This window comes from Onychomys torridus, chromosome 3, assembly GCF_903995425.1.
Source record: "Onychomys torridus chromosome 3, mOncTor1.1, whole genome shotgun sequence".
In the NCBI taxonomy this organism is placed as follows: Eukaryota; Metazoa; Chordata; class Mammalia; order Rodentia; family Cricetidae; genus Onychomys; species Onychomys torridus.
This window is the reverse complement of record NC_050445.1, coordinates 15,518,237-15,538,847: the sequence shown is the minus strand read 5'-3', so window position 1 is coordinate 15,538,847 and position 20,611 is coordinate 15,518,237. Positions and strand designations below refer to the sequence as shown.

Here is a 20,611-nt window from a genome sequence, read left to right as displayed (position 1 = left end):
ACTACACTTATGAATTGCAATTATTTTCCTAGAAATAACACCCTAGTGCTCCTGAAGAAATAAGAGGGGCTGAAGAGATGGCTCTGCAGTTAAGAGCACCTGCTGCTATTGTGGAGGACCCAGGTTTGGTTCCCAGTACCTACCTGGCCAGTTCCTGAGGATCCTGCGGCCTCCTCAGACAACAGTCACACATGTGGTGCACATGTGTATATGCAGGCAAACGTATATACATGTAAAATACAGATTTTAAAAATTATAAAGGACAATAATTAATAAACATTTAGAGGACCTTATGGGAAAAACTGGTTTTGGGTTAGCTGTAAAAAAAATGGAAGAAGAATATACTAAGAAACAAGTCTCTCCAAAGTACAGTTGACATTTTGGATAGAAAAATAATTTGCAAATAGCTACATTCAGTTCATATGAATGAAATGTACAAACAACAAACTGAAAGACCATGCAAGTAGACCGTTGGATCTCTTGAGGACCTGAGCCCTGTTAAGGCACTGTGTCCTCCTCCCCTTGAGTAACGTCACCAGGGACTGCTCACAGCCTAGTGTAAACAAGCATCTGGAGAAGAAAATGTGGGTAGGGCTAGGGTCCGGGTATGCCTTCCTTCCAGAAAACTCTTAGGCCTTCTCTGGCTAGTGTTTGGGTATTTTTTATTTTTTATTTAATTATTCTAGGAAAATGAGGTGCAGTCCAACTCTCCCCTTGGGCCACGAAAATGCTTCCTTTAGAGACGCTGTCTGTCCCTGACAATGCATTTCCTAGCTGTCTTTCTTGCACGTTGAACCATACAGGACTGGTCTCCGCTGTAGTTATTGGTTGCTCTTCTCAGACTGACAGGCTTGTCGGAAATCGCTCCGAGGAAAAGTTTCAGGTTACTGGTGCTTGCCAAGCCCACTGAGGAGCGAGCAGAGCCAAGCGGGGTGGGGACTGGAGGAGGAGCGGGAGGAGCAGGAGCGGGAGGAGCAGCAGGAGGAGGAGCAGCCCTTCACACTCCGCTGCTCCTCCTCTGATTGGCTCCGGGTTTCAGCTGCTTCGCTGGAACAAAAGGTCAAAGTGGACTGCAGTGTAAGTGTGGAGGCAGCCGATAAATATCCTTGCCTGCAGCTGGAGGTGGAGAGGCAGGAGCGTCAGCTGCAGCAGGTTGTGTGCTCCGCGGGTCCTGCACACCGGGCTTGGCTGGAAGACACTGGGAGATCCCGTGCAGATTCGCACACGAGGATGGCTTGTGAAATCATGCCGCTGCGAAGGTACTGTTGGCTGCTTATGCTGTTTGGTATTTTCTGAGCAGTGTACCACAGTACTTGGCCACTGCTTGGCATCGTTCATAACAGGCTGCAAACCTTGTAGTCTGTTCCTCACCGTGCTTTCTCCTTAGACTAAACAGAAACATTTAAATAACGCACTGCTCCTTCACTGACACTTCTGTCCAGTTACTTACGATTATTGAGTTCACTTATATCCTTCTTTTAACGGAAGTGTATTTAAGATAATACCTCTGCAACTCGAAGCAAAGCAGGTTTACATTAGAACTGAATGGTCTTCTCAGGTCTCCAGGCTGTTAGAACACTTTAGTGGGCTCAATGGATGGATCTGGTTATCTGTTCTCTAGGCAAGGGCTTTCTCTCTTCAAGTATATTATAATTGTGGGAATAAAGGCTGAGGATAATGTCTGTCCTTGAATAATTCTAGGTAGATTGATTACCCAAATGACGCTGGAAAAAAAAAAAAAAACAAAGAAAAAACCTGTGTAAGAGTGATTGAGCACAGGGATTCTGGCCCTGCTGCTGGGACTGTGATGAGGAGTCTCTCTCAGTCCCATGGAAGTAAAGAAAGGTGACTGTAAACAGCCCTGCCTGTCAGGAAGCACACTCCTAGTGAAGCAGACAGGAATGCTGTGTCCTGGAGTGGAGGTGGAAGTTACCACAGTGATGACTGAGTCCTGTCCCCACAGTTACTCAGCGTCACAGTTCGCGGTTTAAAAACTTATTTTTGCTAATCAGATAGTCACATTTTAATTGTGATTACTTCATGGACAGTGATATTTGATTTTATATAAATGTTGCGTTTACAATTTTCTGTGTAAAATGATATTTTCAAAACTCAGATAATAATGACAATGTATTGAAAAGAAAACCTAGACAGTTGAATTTTTCTTTAAAAAAAAAAAAAAGAAAACCATTCTACAGCTATTTTGATTGTGCTTTAACAGCAGAAATATGGAAACTTTTTTTTTTGTATGGTAAGACAGTTCCTACAGACCAACTGTGGTGAGAGTTAGGATGGTCATTTTTCTTTTGCTCTCCTTACATGTCTACTGCAATAGGAACTTGATGTGGTGTTCAGAGTTCCTTTCCAGAGAAGTAATACTTTAATATAAAAAGAAGTGTTGTTTAGAGAAATCGTTGATTCTATATTAACTTGGTGGCAAAGTCCACATGCTTGAAATTTCTAAGAGAACAAAACTAATATACACTTTTTGGAGTTTTAACGACGTCTAATTTCAAAGTTGGGAACTCTTGTCTTTGTAATGACGTCAGTCCTGAAGAGTTCTATGCAGGTTGTGTTTTAGACAAAAGGTACTGGCTATTCCTAAACCCTGGTGTAACTGCTTGCTAACAGAATGCCTGCTATGCAGATCAAGAAGAGCAATGTGATTTCCTGAAAATGATTTTACGTTGTTGGTCACTATAGTGAACCTAGGGCTATCTAACTTTGCATTCAAGAATGCTGAGTCATGACTTTGGGTCTCCAGTATCTGTCCACCAGCTCCCTGTGCAGTCAATGTCCCATCTCCTCCAAGTTCAGGGGTTTGCTTTGATTGATTCCCTGGCCACCCTGACTTTCAGTTTATTTCTGCTTTTGATTACAAACTTCCTGAAGATAATGACCAGGTAGGTGTATGATGAGACTCTGCACAAAGGTCCCTTGTGAGCATGAGCATTTATGCAGTCACCTCTGAGCTCCTGAAGAGTGTTTCTTCGGCTCTCAGCCCAACATCTTTGGCTGTTATACTCCATATTTGTTATGAAATGATAACCGTTGCTGAGGATCCTATCCTCAATCTGCCCAAAGGAGAGAGTTTGTAGTCTCATGCAGTGTTTCAGACTACCAGAGCGCTAGAAACTGACTTGAGATAAATAGGTAAAAGATTAAATTTAGCCAGGCGGTGGTGGTGCTCGCCTTTAATCCCAGCACTCGGGAGGCAGAGCCAGGCGGATCTCTGTGAGTTCGAGGCCAGCCTGGGCTACCAAGTGAGTTCCAGGAAAGGCACAAAGCTACACAGGGAAACCCTGTCTCGAAAAAAAAAAAAAAAAGATTAGGTTTAAATAGCAAGTAAAGAAATCCATACCGAATATTTGCATTGAAAATACTGGTGTAAATTCTAGTTAATGATTGTAGCTTGTAGAAAGCTATTGACATGACAGCTGGTCCATGTAGTAATCTAACACTATACTGCCCAACATTGCCACATAGCATATTTAATATCATGGCCTTATGAGAGGTATTCTGTTCAGTTTTGCCTGTTCAAACAAAACTTCCAACATTGTTTAATGTTTTCCCTCTGATCAAACACTACTGCCCTGCCAGTGATCGTGAAGTAATTAAGACACAAGCTTTGCTGTTCCACAGCAGTAAGAATGCAGAAACATCACCAGACAATTACAATGCCATGTGGTAAATTCTGTAATACACAGCATGATTAGGGTAATAACAGATGCACCTAGATGGATACATTTTACCCTGTGTTTTATTCAACCTCATCTACGTGTCTGATGTTATTAGAGGGTACAGAGGTACTGTGATGTCTACTTAACTTATAATTTTCATAGATGACTTCTTAGCCTTTCTTCACATACTATGCAAAGGTGGAGAAGATATTCTGTTACTGCTAATCTACAGAGATGAGAATCCACACAAAGTTAAAAAGTAAGACTGATTTAAAACACCTTGGTCCTCTGCAGTCTTCTGTTGTCTGGGAGGAGTTCTGCATGCACCTTTAGAGGTTGGAAAAGGGCCTCAGATCCCCTGGAGCAGGAGTTATAGGTGATTGTTAGCTGATACCTGAACTCTGCTCCTCTGCAGCCTTTTCCCCAGTTATGTGTCAAAATTCTTATATAGTTACATAGTTCTTACAGTTCATGATAAAACAGCACACTTTATAAACTGGAAATAAATAATATAAAGGGAGAGATTAAGGTGAAGAGCTATGTTCAGAATTGAAAAGAAAGTGAGATTTTTACCTTTGATGACTCCTGAGACTGCATGTTATCAGATGGCAGGTCAGCTGATTGCTCAGCTCTTTGTGTGATTCACATTCTATTGGGATTGCTTTCCCTGCAGCATGTGACTTTGTGAGGATCTCTGTCGAGATATTTCTGCAGATAGATTTACTGTAGCGGACCAAGATACACAGGTTTATCTTAAACTGGGACAGAACTCAGCTTTCGGAGCAGAACTTTGATTTGCTAGATTAACTTTCCAGTGGCCCCTAACGCAGTTTATCTCCACAAAAGATGATGTGGCAGACAACCTATAAGAGATAGTGATTAATTTAGCTCCCTCTTTTAAACGTACTGGCGTCTCCATGCTCGGGGAAAACATCCAGTTCATGTCTGTGTTTATTTACCAAGTATGAAGCAGAGGTTAATAATGTCTATACAAACTTTTTTCATGGTTTCACTCAGAAAATTATAATAGCTAACATATATTCTTGAATGTGATGGTGACACATGTAAAACCTCCAAATTCAGTGGACTTCAAAGCAATGTGATTGATTAGCATGTACTGATGATTCAGAATGTCTAAAAATTTGCCGAAACTTCCTATGAGAGGAATTTCTCTGGCCTGTAAATGTTGGTCTTAAGATTATCCTTCAGCAAACACATCAACATTGACAATGGGATGACATCTGCAGGCACTGCTGAAAACCTGGGTCACGTGGACTCCTGAGCTGCTGTGTGGTGTTAGAGAGCCCTCTACTGCTTGTGGAGGTGATACCTCACTTGTGGACTGGCGTTTCTCACAGCCCTGCCTGCCAGTGCAATGTAAGGAGTCAAAAGCTACCTCCCTTCAGACCTCTGTGGGTACACTTTCTAAATTTATTCTTTATCAACAAGCTGGCTTTCATTTCACAGTGACAACCCTAAAAGGAAACAAGAGCTCTGTGGACTGTATTTTCACTGTGTGGTGACTGCCTTACCTGCAGAGCAGAAATGTTCACCAATCACTCGTGTAAAGAAGGCCATTTGGTCAGGCAGAGTGGTACACACCTTGAATCCCAGCATTTGGGAGGTAGAGACAGGAGGATCTCTGTAAGTTCGAGGTAAGCTGGTCTACATAATGAGCTCCAGGACAGCCAGAGTTAACAGCGAGATCTTTTGACCTTTTCTCAAAAATACAAAGGGGAAAAGCGGTAATCCGAACTAGAGGAAGGATGCTTTGTTTCCAGGAGCACGGAGAAGGTGGGGGTGCTTATCATCGTGCAAGCATGAGAACCTGAGTTAGACCCCTCAGCACCTATGTTAAAGCAGGACAAGGCTGTGTGTGCATGTGACCCCAGCACTGGGTGACAAGGACAGGCAAATACTGAGAACCCAGGGCCAGCCAGTTTAACTGCAAAACAGCCATCTATAGGATCAGTGAGAGACTTTGTCTCAAAACCATAAGGCAATGAGTCCTGTTGCTTTCTAATGTGACAGGTTGCTCTGACTTCTGTGTGCAGGCACACCTTCACACTCAGCCTCTCTGTCTGTCTGTCTCTCTGTTTGTTTCTATCTCTCTCTTTGTCCCTCTCTGTCTCTCTCTGTCTCTCTCTCACACATACACATACACACACACACACACACACACACACACACACACACACACACATAACATAACATAGAGCTAAATTCCTTGGAACACAAAACCTTTTCAGCCTGTTTCATTCCTGTGCATATATATTTGCATGTGACAATGAGAATCAATCCAAATAAATAGTCTATGTTAGATAGAAACTTCTAAATGCACTGCATAGTCTCCCCTTAAGAAGAACTAGAAAAAAAATAAAGGGACTAAAAATAACTTCCAGTCATTTTTTGATATACCACTTGCATATCATACTTTTACCCTTCTGAAGCATGTGATTCAATAGCTATCAGCATATTCACATAATGGTACATCAGTTGTAGACATTTCATCACCTAGAAAGAGACCCAGTGTTTAGCTTTCAATCTCATCCCCATGCTAGGTGACCTCTGATCCCCTTTCTGTTTCTGTGCTCCTCTCTTCTCTGGACTTACAAACAGAATACTATGGTTATATCACATGTAACATCTTCTTACTGGCTTCTTTCTCTTCTTATGGTGTTTTGAAATTTTGTCCACATTATGGCAGGTACCAGTTCCTACTTTCTCTTTATGGCTGAATAATACTCTGATTTATGGATATATCAAATTTTGGTGATCCATTCCTTAGTTCATGGGCCTTTCCTCCTTTTTCTCTTAATGTTTAAATACTTACTTTTAACTTGTTTATTTGTTTATTTTACTATTTTGCAGTTTTGTACATTTGTATAGTGAATTTTAGTCATATGCAGAAATAGCTTTCGGAATTCTGAAAATATAGTCCCTACTTTAGAGCCAAAGGGATCCTTAGGGGCTATCTAAATTGTTTTCATTTCTCATGTGGCTGAACTCAAACTCCTGGAAACAAAATAGTTGCCTAGTCAAGTACATAAACACACATGCAAAATCCCTACCCAGATATCTAAATAAAAACCATTCTTATGTGAAGTTGATGAGCATGGTATGTGTGGGGGGGGGGGGGGGATTAGCAGCACAGTTAAAGAGGAGATGTTGTTATCCAAAAAAGGAAACCCACTACCAATAAAGGGAAGTGATCTGTTCACCTTGTTTCCAGAAACATGGAGGTCTTTGAGATAGACACTCACTATACCAAAGACTGAAAATACCTCTGAGGCCAGAGATGATTCCCTGTGTACGCATGGAGTAAGTACTCACTAAACACTTGAATTGAACACCATAGGCAATATTAGTGGAAACATCAGAACACTGTTCACCACATAATTCCAAAGGGTTTCCATTACAAATGATAGAAATATTATTATGCCAAAATATTGCAAATAATGTATCCGGTTAATTGTTCTATGCATGTATAGTAAAAAGGGAAAACAATTTGGAAGACTGCCTCTATTAGAATACTCCAATATTTTACCTGAGAAATAGGGAAGTCATTTTTAGCTCATTTCCTACAACTGTTATGACTGTTGATTCAGGAAAAACAACAGTATTATTTTATATGCTTCTCAAAATTTGAAATTGTCTTTTAGCTCTTTCTGTGTTATAGGTGATAGTGGGTAAGCTTGTTTTATGGCCAGCCATTTGAGATTTTTTTCTACTTGGTTGTGTTTTAATGTGGGGCACCTAGAGTCTCTCATTCCTAGTACAGCAGCACTGTTTTGTGTTGGGAGAAATGCTTTGCCATCAACACGGGTAATCAGCTACAGACCCGGAGACTCTTAGGAGCTATGTTACATTCGGTCTTCATTCATTCTTGTCAATAGACACATTAAAACAGGGTTCCTAATTCCTAATACACTGTAGGAGATTACTGCACTCATTTTACCATAAAATGCAGATGAACTTTGTTGGGACATATGTTCATACACTTTAAAAGTTTTAAGTGACTCTCTTGAGCTATGTGTTTTTCTGGTACAGATTTACTTGTATGTCTTCAAATGTAATATTCCTTCCAAATTCCACATTGTCGCCTTGAGATTACACTCTAAAACCAATTTTGTTTCCTCCATCAACTAGAGATTTATAATTATTATTGCCAAACCACTAAATACTGGATCCCAGGAACAAAAACAACCACTTGTCAACAAATCTTCCCCAATCCAAGTTGTTTAGTCTCAGCTTGAGAAAGATGTAGGCATGGGGACAGTGGGCATGGTGTACTATAACTGTAGTTAAAAACAAGATAAATGGAAGCCTGAGAAGCTTGGTTTTTTTACATTAGAGTACCTGTGTAATTAAATAGAAATAAGGAGTGGGAGGGGTTGAGAATAAGCAGAACTAAGACTGCTAAGGTCTCGGTTTCAGAAAGGATCAAAAATAAGAATAAAACTCAGGAAAGCTGACTTTACCAAGAACTAACTTGAAGGCCTGGATAGATTTGTTCCTCTCCCGTCACCTGAGAAGAGCTAAAAGCACAGTACAAATGGCTTTGCAAAGGCAGCCAACAGAACGAGGATACAACAGAGTATGACTGCATCGTCAAGCAGAAAATAACCCCTGAAACAAGTTAGACACCAGACTCTGGCCAGAACAGACCACTAACACACTCACACACACACACTGCACAGGCCACTAATACACTCATATACACTTATACGGCACAGACCACTCACATACTCACATACTGCACAGACCACTCACACACGCACACACCCACTGCACAGACCACTAACACACTCACATACTGTACAGACCACTCACACACTCACACACACACTGCACAGACCACTAACACAACCACATACTGTACAGACCACTCACTCACACACACACACACTCAAACACACTCACACACTGTGCAGACCACTAACACACACAAACACACACACACACACACACACACACACACACACACACAGACACTTCACAGACCACTAACACACTGTGGTGTTTTTGTAAGTGACTTTTATGTACTTTCATCTCCTTCACGATACAAAAACTCAGGTGCCCCTCTCCCATTGGTGCCACTCACCCAGGACACAGCTGCTTGCTTACACTACTCCGTGTTCCCCATCACACCACCACAATGCTTCCCTGGGCCTCCAAATCCCATTATCTTGTCATCCTGTGGGTAGTTCTTTCCATCTTCTTCCCCCGATACTGCCTCTGCCGCCCTTGGAATTCAGTGTGGCTTAGCTCACAAATTTCACCAAACCTGCCACACTACCCAGTGCTGCAGAGACTAAGGGTTGGAGACAGACCACGTTGGCAGCATCCAGGCCTTCACAGCTAATTAGCCTTCCCTGAACATGTCCTCTCTCTTGAAAGACCTGATTGCTACTACTTTCCTCTGAGGGTGCCTGGGGAGTGACGGAGACAATGTGTATAGACTCTTTGCACAAAAGCCTGGCCTGTGGCGAGCTTCCAGGCAGCAGCAGTTGCCTGTCCCTGTCTGTGAATTCTGTGAGGGTTACCATCCTATTTTACTAGCCTGTGCATTGTTGGCACGTGTCAGCAGTTCTAGAAAATAGCACTCACTCAGGAAGTCTTTCAAAATGAGTGCCTGTGCAGGTCAGTGCAGAGCCAACACTGCCCTGAGCTGCTCACCACTCTAAGCCCAAGACAGAATCACAGCTGAAACTCAAGTTACCCAGGCGGTCCTCCCCAGGAGGAAGGAGCAGTGGGTGGTGATTGGGAGAGGATGATTGGCAGTGCCTTCTGCACATCTGTCATTGTCCCCCAAACTCCTACATGCAGATTTTACCATTTGGGAGACTATATACCTATTAAAACAAAACTCTGTTAACAAATCATTAACATTTTGTAACAATAGTAAATGTTGGCAGAAGTTACTTATTCTTCCCTTCTCCCCTCGGAGGATATCTGTATGCTGTGAATGTGTTGCTCTGATTGATTGATAAATAAAACCCTGATTGGCCAGTGGCCAGGCAGGAAGTATAGTATAGGTGGGATAAACAGAGAGGAGAATTCTGGGAAGTGGAAGGCTGAGTCAGGAGACACTGCCAGCTGCCTCCTCCATGAGAAGCAAGATATAAAGATACCAGTAAGCCAAGAGCCACGTGGTAAGGTATAGATTTATAGAAATGGGTTAATTTAAGATATAAGAACTAGATAGCAAGAAGCCTGCCATGGCCATACAGTTTATAAGTAATACAAGTCTCTGTGTGTTTGTTTGGGTCTGAGCGGCTACAGGAGCCTGGTGGACACAGGAAAACTCTAGTTACATATATCTACCTATTATTTTGTTTCAGTGACTAGAGTTGAGTATATTTTCAACTAATGACTAATGCTCCAAAAATATTTTCCTGTCAACTAAGCTCAGCTGCTCCCAAGAAAGCTGCTCTGGGGGTTTGCATTTTAATGTACTGCCCCACTGAGGGGCTCTTTCTAGTGTTATTACTGAATAACAATGGCCATCACTTTTCTGTAAAGGCCTCAATGCACATGAGATCTTCTAGCTGCCTTGAAAATAAGTTTAAAATAAACCAAGAATTTCTTTAAGTTTCAAACAACCTTTGGATTTTCAGTGAGGTCAAGTAGTTTTCTTTTCCTGTTCTCAAGCCAGAGCAAACATTGGTGAGGCCATATTCAAACATCAGCTTACCTGAGCATACCCTCTTCTGGGTTCTCCACACACCACCAAGTATTGTTTACATTACAGGTGTTCTGACAGAACTCCTGCCTCAAATTGTGCAGTTGGAGAAAAGACATTATTTTCTTTTCCTTAAGTAAGTATGGAAAAAAACCCAGACTATAGTTGCAATTCCATTAATTTTTGAACAGAAAAAAACAAGACCATTTAAAGTAATCAACATATAGGTTCCTGCAAATGTTCTAATTGTCTAAATTGATATCACAAATGATAGACAGTGTGTATCTTTAAAATAATTAACTGAAGCATTGTGTAAACCCTCGGCAAAATCTTGATGCTGTTTTTATTCATCAGCTGTTTACTGGGCCCATGCACTATATTAGGTACCTAGCACGTGCTGGGACACCTAGATAGGCACATCTCCATGTCAAGACAAGCTTGAGCACCTGACTTACCCCACTGTGCGCTTGGCACTCACATACAGCTGTGAGAAATGTCTGGGAACCTGGGGCCTAAGAGGCAGCTCCCTTCCAGGATCCTGGTAAAGCCTTCCCAGATTAGATGGCCCTTGAGATGAGACTCAAGGCATTCCCCAAGCAGAGAGAGGTGTGGGGTGGGAATAATGTGGGCGAAAGGAGGGGGTTCCAGAGTCCAGTGAGAGGAGTCCTATTGCAGAAGCGTAGAGGGCTGAGGCAGGAGGGACTTGATGTGCCAGGTTTCAGCTTTTAGATTTTACCCCAAATGCAGTGGGGCAGCAGAGTGGGCTGGAGAGTGAATTGCCATGGCAGCGGGGACTGAGTGTTGCCACCATAGAAGAGTGTTGCAGTGGAACTAGTATTGGCCGGTGCAAGAGACAGGGAGAGGCTTTCAGAGGCAGCGTGCCTGGAGTTTGCAGAGTGCCTGGAGTTTGCAGAGTGCCTGCAGTTTGCAGAGTGCCTGCAGTTTGGTGACTGAACAAAGATGGGGGAAGGGATAAACCTTGAAGTGAACATTTGGCTTGTTAATTCGATCTAAACACTGACACAAGTGCAAGCCTTCCTTTTGTGCTGTGGCTTTTAAACAAGTCTTAGCCCAGGATTCTGGGAGAAAACACAGTGTCAAACCAGTCAGCAGATGGCTGTGGTTTATGCACCTTCCAACTGGAAGGAGAGACACGAAGGAAAGAGAAGAGAACCTTGTACTTCTGGCTCCTGGATAATTCCGCTCCCTTTCCATCACGCGCTACTATCCTCACCCAACTCAATTACTTCAACACTGCAAGCTGTGAATCAGACAGCCAGAGCAGGACAGATTGTGTGGGTGGAATTAACTAGAATGAGACAATTCTTAGTTCCTTATCAAAGTAATAAATAGTTCTTTGATTTTCTTTTTAAACACAAAGTCTTATGCTGCCCAAGCTGGCCTCAAACTCCTTATGCAGAAGTCTTGAACTGCTGATCCTCCTGACTCCACTTTCCCGAGAGACGGGATTGGAGGAATGTGCCTGCACACCCGGCTTTATGCAAGTTTGGGGGCTGAATCCAGAGCTTTGAACATGCTAGGCAAGCACTCTGCCAACTAAGCCACTTTCCAGCCTGAAGATAGAAGACAGTACAGGATAGAAAGAATGTTGCCGTCATCAAGTAAGAAGTTCCTAAGAAGCACACAGAAGGGTCTCCTTCCCAGGCTCCTGGGATAAGGTCCTAACAGTTGCCCATGCTGTCAGGGCAAACTAGCCAAGAGACGGGAGACATCCTGTCAGTTCCCTTGGCCTTCCAGAACTAAGCCATTATGTCCACCACCAAGCATACTGTGCTTCTCCTCTCCTTCCATAGATTCAGCCAACAAATGCTGTTTTGTATGTTTGGTTTGTTGGGTTTGGGTTTTTGTTTTTTGGGGGTTTTTTTTGTTTGTTTGTTTGTTTTGGCTCAGGACGGTTCTGGCTGAGGGGCTGACAAAGAAGGTGACTTCCTTCATGAGCAGATCTTAATTCAGGAGACTTCCCTGAGTGTGCATCACACAGTATACAAAGGACCACAGCATTTTAGAACTCTGTTTCTGTACTCACAGCCATAACCTGTCAGGGTTCATAAAGCCAGTTAACAGGTTAGGACCCTCATTTTGCATACATCTATTTTATATTTATACAACTACTATACCGCACATCAAAATGGAAAGTATCTAAGCAAAATAAGGCCAACATGGTGACATTTGTGCTAGTGTTTGTATGAGAGTCTGTAATGGTAAGAAGCATGAAAGTAGTTCAGCAGAGTGAGAGCCTCAGCAGGGTTCTGAGTACATGCTTGGGAATGAAATCCAGTGTACGGTGATCCCTGTGGACAACTGATCTTGTCTTGAGAGCATATCCTTTTGCAAGGTTGGGCATGTTTGCATTCAGAAGAATTTGAAAACAAATAAGCAAACAAAACATCGTAATCGGTGTATAGGTTTGTGAGGCCTGATGTAAGACAGTACCACCTCCCCAGGAGCTGAGAATGGCAGAAATGCATTATCTCAGGTTCCCTCAGCTCTGCAGACCTGGGGTTTGCTGGCCATTCTCTCTGTAGGAGTGAGGCAGCGGTGTCAAAGCATTACACATCATGCTCGCAAGTGCATACGTGTCTCCATTCACGTTTCTCTTTTTTCATAATGACAGTCACACCGACTCAAGGCTTAATAGCTACATTTCAACTTGATTGCCTCCTAAAGGCCCAGCTTCTAAACAAGGTCACGTCCTGAAGTTCAGGGTCATTGAACTTCTGTGTGTATTTGCTAGGCAATGAATTACACATACACACACCTAAAAATACATTAAAGATTTCTAGCTGCAGTAAAGAATCTGGTAGGCAGGGTGGTGGTGGCACATGAAAAAAATAAAAATAAAAGAAGAATCTGGTAGATATCCCTTAGGCTTAGTTAAGTGGCAGAGTGCTTGCTAAGGTCAGGCACTCAATATCTAGGTTCAGATGGAGCACTACCAGAAAGAGAGAAAGAGAGGGAGGGAGGGAGGGAGGGAGGGAAGGAGGGAGAGCGGGAGGCTGGGGGGGGGGAGGAAGAAGGAGAAGGGGGAGGAAAAGGAAGAAGAAAGAGGAGAAGGAGAAGAAAAAGAAGAGGAGGAGAAGGAAGAGAAGGAGGAGGGGGAAGAGGATGAGAAGAAGGTAGTAGACAGGCTTTCCTTAGGTCTTAAAAAGTCATCTGTCTCTCCGTTTTGCTGGGCAGATAACACCTTCAGCCTGGTTAAGCTCAGCCATGTTTGCATTTCTTCTTTGGTCAGAGAAAGCCAATTCCTCTTAAAGCAAGGTAGTTTGTGTTCCCAGGGCTGTGTGTAGCATTCTCAGGAACAAACACAGGAGGAGAACTGCAAAGCCGCTGCTTTTAGGAAAGGATTGTATTTTTGGTTGTGAGCCTAGCCTTTAACACCCAGGCCAGATGGGAATGGGGGATGGGTTGGAGGAGGGGGTCGGGAGCAGGGAGTACAGGGGAATCCGTGGCTGATATGTAAAATTAAATTAAATTATAAAATAAATAAAAGAAAGGATTGTAACTACCTCTTCAAATTATAGCCACAGACATTTAGTTACAAAGTGATTGAAAACGTTGACATTCATGTTCCAGAAAGCATAGAGATTTGTGTGCCTTGTATTGTTTTCTGTTCCTGAGTGGGACCAACCCCAAAGCCTAAACAGCAGAACAACACAGGGTGCCTCATGGCCCAGTTGTCATGGCCTGTGGTCGGTGCCCAAGCGTGGACAAACCGAGGCCACGCAGGTAAGTACAGCACTCGGTAACAGGCCAGAGGAGCTAGCATCCCTCCCTTCCTTCCGGTACTAAAAGAGTAGCGCTGGAGCAGCGCCCAGTGGAGGGAAAATCTGAGATCCGGAAAGATTTGCTTAGCTCTCCACTTTCACTTGCTCACTTCCTCTTTTTGCCTTTTCCTTTTTTCTTTTTTTAAGTCCTCACAGATGATCTTCCTCATTTCTAGAGAGTGGAACCCAACTCTTAGCATTTACCTATTTCTCTGTATTTCTCATTATCAAGAAACACTTTAAAGACCTCCTGTTTTAACTTAATTAAAACTATATTTAAACAGAGATGATGAATATGTAAATTATGTTAATTTTTTATTCATCAGCCACTTTAAGGGATTAGAAAGTAGAATTAATTGGATTGTTTGTGAGAACATCCAAAAAGACATTGAATGGAATGCCAGTTTGGAGACATGTTGAATACCTTACTGTGGGAATTTTGCCACAGTATTTGGATTTTTTGTTTGTTTCAGTTTTTGATTTTTTGGTTGGTTTGCTTCACACATAAAAGACCATGCTTTTTCTGTTCCTAGTTAGCTTGCTGTCTAGTGATCCGGATAGGCATTACATTCTGTGCTTCCACAGCTCAGGGGAGGATTCCAAGAGTCAGTGCCACTTATGTACATGATTTATCAATCTGAGCATATGAAAAGCTTTCAGAGAAGTCTAACAACCTGGTATCTAAGTTATTGCCACTTCAGTTGTATGTAGCTCCTCAGATATGGATTTTTGGGGTCTATGCTAAACATTCTTCCCTCAAGCAGTGGTTTTTAGAGACTCCAACTCCACATACCTGAGGGAGGACAGTAAGCATTCCGTTGTGTCCCGTGAATAGCAAAGGAGAAACAAATGAATTCCAAACTGCTCCAGTTGGTCACTGGCACAGTCTCCCAGGCCAGCTCTCTTCTTCATCCACAGTGTCGTATGCACTTGTTCTTAAAACTTAAAAGTGAATCAGAATTCTAAGTTTAGAATTCAGGCAAAGGATTATACTTAATTTAGAACTTAAGTGAGGTCATTCAATGTCTTTGGACATGACTAAGACTGTCAGAAAATGAACATCCATCAAGAATTTATCTAGATAGTTTGGGGCCAGGAACAAAAGTGTATTTGTTTTTTGACAACTATATAGAGATGATGATCTTTTCTAATGTTTCCCACTCTGAACATCTTTGTGAAAGAGTTCATTTTTCTCAGTGCTGTTAAAAACAACTATCCTGGATGATTTTTTTTTTTTTTTTTTTTTTTTTTTTTTTTTTTTTTTTACTTAGGGTGACTTCAAAATTCAAGGTAGCTTGAAACATTTATCTAAATTGTTCTAGTATTAATCAAAACTCAGAGTCAGATATTGGGATAAAAATCCTAATAGATACAAAGAGTGGAAGAATGACCAGCTGACCTTGGTTCTCCATGCTTCCCAAATCAAAAAAGCCTGCAAAATCTCTAAGTGCCTCCCTACTTCCTGTGTGTCTCTCTATCCGGTTCCTTGGGTCCTTCATACCTCTATGGTTAATTCCAATCAGCTAAACACTGATTCAGCCCCCTGATTCAAGCTTAACTTTTTTAGTAGTCTCAGAGTGTCAGTGTGAACAAATATCCCACAACAGTAGCTAATTATTCTTCAAAGTTAATTAATTTAATTCATTTAAAATCAGTGCATTGGTTATTTTAATTATATACCTTTGTCAAAAATTATATAACTATGCCCCCAGGCAAGAGTACTTATAAAAAAAGAAAAGAAGAAATATTATTTATCCAATTTGATCTATTTACCTTCATTTTATTTTCATATATTATTGTTCCATAAATGGATTGCATTAAACTGAATACTAATTATCCATAAAGTATAATATATAAAAACTGTTTCATTTTATTTAAATTTCTATGCTTCCTTCCTCTCTTTTAGAACAGTTAAAACTGATCAAAATGACAGAGTATTAACTTATAGTTTCTGACTTTGTGCCTCATTGATGAATTTACTTTGTGCCAGTACAGCCAGAAAAAATGTTTGCTTATGATCTAAACCCATGTTTCCATCAAGAGATATTCTTGGACTGTCATGGTGGCACATACCTTTAATCCCTTTGCTAGGCAGATCTTCAAACAACTGAGTCACATCCCTGGACTATGATAAACTGTTGATGAGTTAAAGTCAATTAGAAGACAATAAACAACCAAGCAGCGTCAAGTACAAAAATAAATTGTACTCATCACTGGCCAACATCAGTGATGTGGGAATATTGGAGTATCTGTGAGGACACCAGGGCCTTTGTCAAAGGCCAGGATCCCAGAAAGTATAAGGGTCACCGAAGTAGCCTCAAGCCTTTCGAGTTCTTGTCTAGAGAATTCAAAGAATGACCTTTGAGAACCACAGATGGCTTGTTTTCGAGAGAACTTTATTATAGATTCTCTTAAGAGAAAGTGAAGATAGAACTAATATGTAGCAGAAAGGGTGTCTGGGGTGGGATACCATCATGCTGCCAGTTCTGGGGAACTTTCTGAAGAATCTACAGTACACACTGGGCTGAAGCTTAGGGAGAGGATGAGCTAGTCAGCCCAGGTGGCCCAGCCTCTACTGGTAAGTGTCCAGTGCCTCTACCCAGTTTCAGTGGAATTCTCATGTACATCTTCCAGCCAAGGGAAAAAGACAACAAGGAGCCAGGAACTAGCATGCCCGTCCCCTACCAAGGGCATTGCTGCATTCCTGCACTCCTGCTTTGGGGTCTCTACCTACCTGACCAGCTTCTATCTCCTAGCCTCATCATTGTCTGGATGAGTTCTAGATGTCCCCATTTTGAGCCTGCTTTTCTGGATAAATGAGAGCAAGGGCCAAGGACAGGGAGAGTCTCTATGAGGATCCAAAGGCAATAGGTAGTTTATTCTATTTGTGTGTGAGGGAGACTTCTTCTGTTTCCTCTAAAGAAATGTAGCACTCACTTACAAAAAAACCTTAATGGAAGGCTCAGGGACAACCTTGTTCCGAGCCCTGTATCATATGGCAGTGTGGCCCAGCACAGCTGTGAATGTGGCTCAAAACAAAATCATAAACTTACTTAAAATGCCGTTTTTCTGTGACTGATATTTTAACTCCATTGCATTATTCTCACATGAACTCTGTAGGTGACAGTGTCATAAGAAATTGTCAGGAGATTGGACATGCCTGCAAATGCTTAGCACTTCAAAAAACATGTTACTAATTTAATGCCCACGAAATACATGCTAAGCATGTTAATTCACTGTAACTTGTTTCATGTTAGTGTTAAGGAGTTCTGATCTAAGAAAGACTTACAGCCCTTACTTCACAACATGAGGCAGTATTCCTATCCTGTAACATGAAATCATTACAAGTCTATACTGGTCGCTTTCTGGCACAATGGTGGCCATAATAGCTCTATGATACAGAGTTCTCGACTAGAGAGCAAACTCAATTGTTTTATCAAATGTTTTCTAAGAAAAGTCTGAAGTCAAACACATACGTTTCTTATGTGAGGTTGGCTTAATGTAGTCACTCCCCATAAAACCACTGCTCCAGATAGCCTCATAGCAGTCAACGTGAATATTTCCAGATGTGCTTACCTCTCACTCTTACACATTCTAGCTGAATGGTGCCAGCTTTGCCGTTAGCCCATCCACATTAGTCTACAATGAAATGATCCATCACCCCTCACATAGGAAGAATGTGCATAGCTCATTTATGCCTCTGTGTGTGTGTGTGTGTGCATAAAACACAAGGATGCTATGAAGAGTAGTATTGTTGACAACGTTGGCAATAGAACCGCTGAAGGAGATTAAAATGGTAAACCAAAAGTCATAGATTGAGAAATCGCGTGTCAAATTGCATATGCCCTATTCTAGCTGTAAAGTAACATATTTTTCAACTCTTAGGACAACTGTGTGTGGCAGGGGGATGGGGGAGGATTACATCACTGTAGTAAGATCTTGTTGACTTCCAAGTCAATATTGTCAGTTGAATCCAACATTTCCATTTTCGTGAATGATGCTTAAGAAAATAAGTAAGCAAGAGAGACTAACTTTATGCTTTTATAAGAAAAGGCAACTTATTAGAAGAAAACCATGTTAAGGAAAATTCTAGCATGTATTTTAAATGTAAAAGATTAAGTGCCTTTATATTAAGCTTCCTATTATTTCAATTTTGTTTGAGGAACTTGAACTGTGTTGAGAATTTTCGTTCCATCCTCCCCTGGTACCCATATCAGATTATACTTAGCAGAGCAGCCCCAGTAGGAAAAATAGCCTGAGATTTGCCTCACTATTAGGAAATCACTCTTGAAGTAGCCCACACTTAATGGAGATCATTAATTTTATCATCATTAGATCATAAATTAATCATCATTAATTTTACTTTTGCAATTAACTTTGTTAAAATAATTGTGTCTGTAATAATTTGTAGAGGTTGTATATAATATGTGAGTATTTGAATAAACTTGTTGGGCAATATAGTAAAAAGCTGCTTCTTGAAGAGTGATATAAATTACTTTTGTTTTAGGCTAATCTGAGAATACATCGATCTGACTGGCTGGCTTCTTTGAAGAAGTAATTGATGTTGGCTAGGTCCTAAGGAGAGTGTTTTGTTGACTTGAATCCGTTACAAGATCAGCAGTAATATGTCACAATTTGTGACAGGTAGAATAGAATTTTAGTAGAATTTACATGTTCTATTATTAGAAATTTTATTAATTCACAATTTGTTTTTCTTGTAGCTCACAGGAAGATGAAAGACCTCTGTCGCCTTTCTATCTGAGGTATTTATTTATTTTGTCTTATTTTGGTCTACTATAGGACATAGAGGTGAGTTAAGATTCCTTTGGGTTTATTTGCCCATTTTTCTTTTCTTTTCTTTGAGACAGTCTCCTACATCCCAGATTAGCCTGGAGTTTGCTGAGCAGCTGAAGACAACCTTGAACTTTTGTTCCTCCTGTGTTCACCTCAGCAGCTTCAAGGTTACAGACTTGCACTACCACACTTGGTTATGTGTGGTACTGGAGATATTGTTTTTTACTGTTTATGTAATTGAAAAGACTAGAATGAGACATTTTTATTTTAAATTCAGAATGTAATTCCCAAAATTTCCTGATGCTAAGTAAGAAGTAACTTAGCCAGGCACACATGTTGTTAGCATACACGAGGCCCTGGGCTCAGTCCTGGCATGCAGAGCTCGTGTGTGTGTGTGTGTGTGTGTGTGTGTGTGTGTGTACACATACAGTCCCTAGCACCCTGAAGAAGCCTTGGATTATGCTAGCTCATTTTCTGGGAAGTAGTGAAACAATAAACTAAATGCTCACAAAGTTTAAGTTTCTGGAGCTCAGGGTTGTTTCTAACACTTATAGGTCCAGAATAACAACTATTAGTAGCAGCAGGTCAAGCTAATAGACTTCAGGACAGAAGTTAAGTGAAATCACACCAGGAACTGAATGCTTGCTATGTCATTGGATCTTTTGTATTCTCCGTGTGAGCCACCTGACTGAGATTTAGAACCAAGTCTTCCTTATTGCATATCTTTTATAACTACCCTCCCACCTCAAAGGCCTCTAAAATATGCTACAATGGTGGTTCTCAACCTTCCTGATACTATAACCCTGTAACCATAAAATTATCTTCATTGCTACTTCATAACTGCAATTTTGCTACTGTTATGAATCATAATGTAAATATCTGATATGCAGGATGTCTGATATGTGACCCCTGAGAAAGGGTTGTTTGACCCCCAAAAGGGTTGTGACTCACAGCTTGAGAACCACTGTGCTAGAATATCATACAACCACATGAACTAAAAATGTCGAGCTTTTTAGTCTTGCCTTAATTTTAAAGTCTACTTTTTAAAGGAAATATCAGGATGCATAATACACAATTTGTTGATTTACTTATGGTTTATTTACTTTTAATCTAGTCTGTTGCAAACATCACAGAGTTGGATTTAGACTTTATTTCAGTAGTTTAGAACTGTGGCACAGAATGCCAGGCACAGCCAAGTGTCTGCCTTCCCCAGGGCTCTGCCCTGCAGCACACTGTGTAACAGTTTCAGGACGAAGCAGCCCACCAGCGCGGTGGTTTTGTTTTTAAACCTGGTTTCATCCCAACTGAATTTGCATATTCCAACCAGGGCCAGTCTCAGTGGTGCAGCCACTGTGGGCGTTTGAAGGTGTCACCCCAGAGTCCACAGGGACTCTGAGATCACATGTAACCATGGCAACAGAGAACAAGTGATTGGTGGCTGGTAAGGGAAGTTAACTTCACAGAGCGCAGGACTGGACCGTGCCACCTGTTAAAAGCCTTTTCCTGACTCTTAATTTTGTTACCCGAGTGACAACAACCTGTGTTTTAAGTAGTATTGAATTTCATTTTTATGTTTATTATATTTAAAGTAGATGGCCAAAATGGGCTTAAGTCTTCAAAGATATATACCAGTGTTTTACAGTATGAAACTGCGAATTTTCTCTCAT

General features: G+C 41.3%; 1 protein-coding gene across 1 annotated transcript in view; it reads left to right on the top strand.

Moving 5' to 3' along the window:
- The first annotated feature begins 1,044 nt into the window (after positions 1-1,044).
- Positions 1,045-20,611, top strand: part of Fam13a (family with sequence similarity 13 member A) — a 92,119-nt gene continuing 72,552 nt past the window's right edge. Inside the window, exons 1-2 of the mRNA XM_036181295.1 lie at positions 1,045-1,259; positions 18,872-18,913. Of these exons, the coding sequence (XP_036037188.1) occupies positions 1,231-1,259; positions 18,872-18,913 (71 nt within the window). The 5' untranslated portion in view covers positions 1,045-1,230. The remainder of the gene's footprint in view (positions 1,260-18,871; positions 18,914-20,611) is intronic.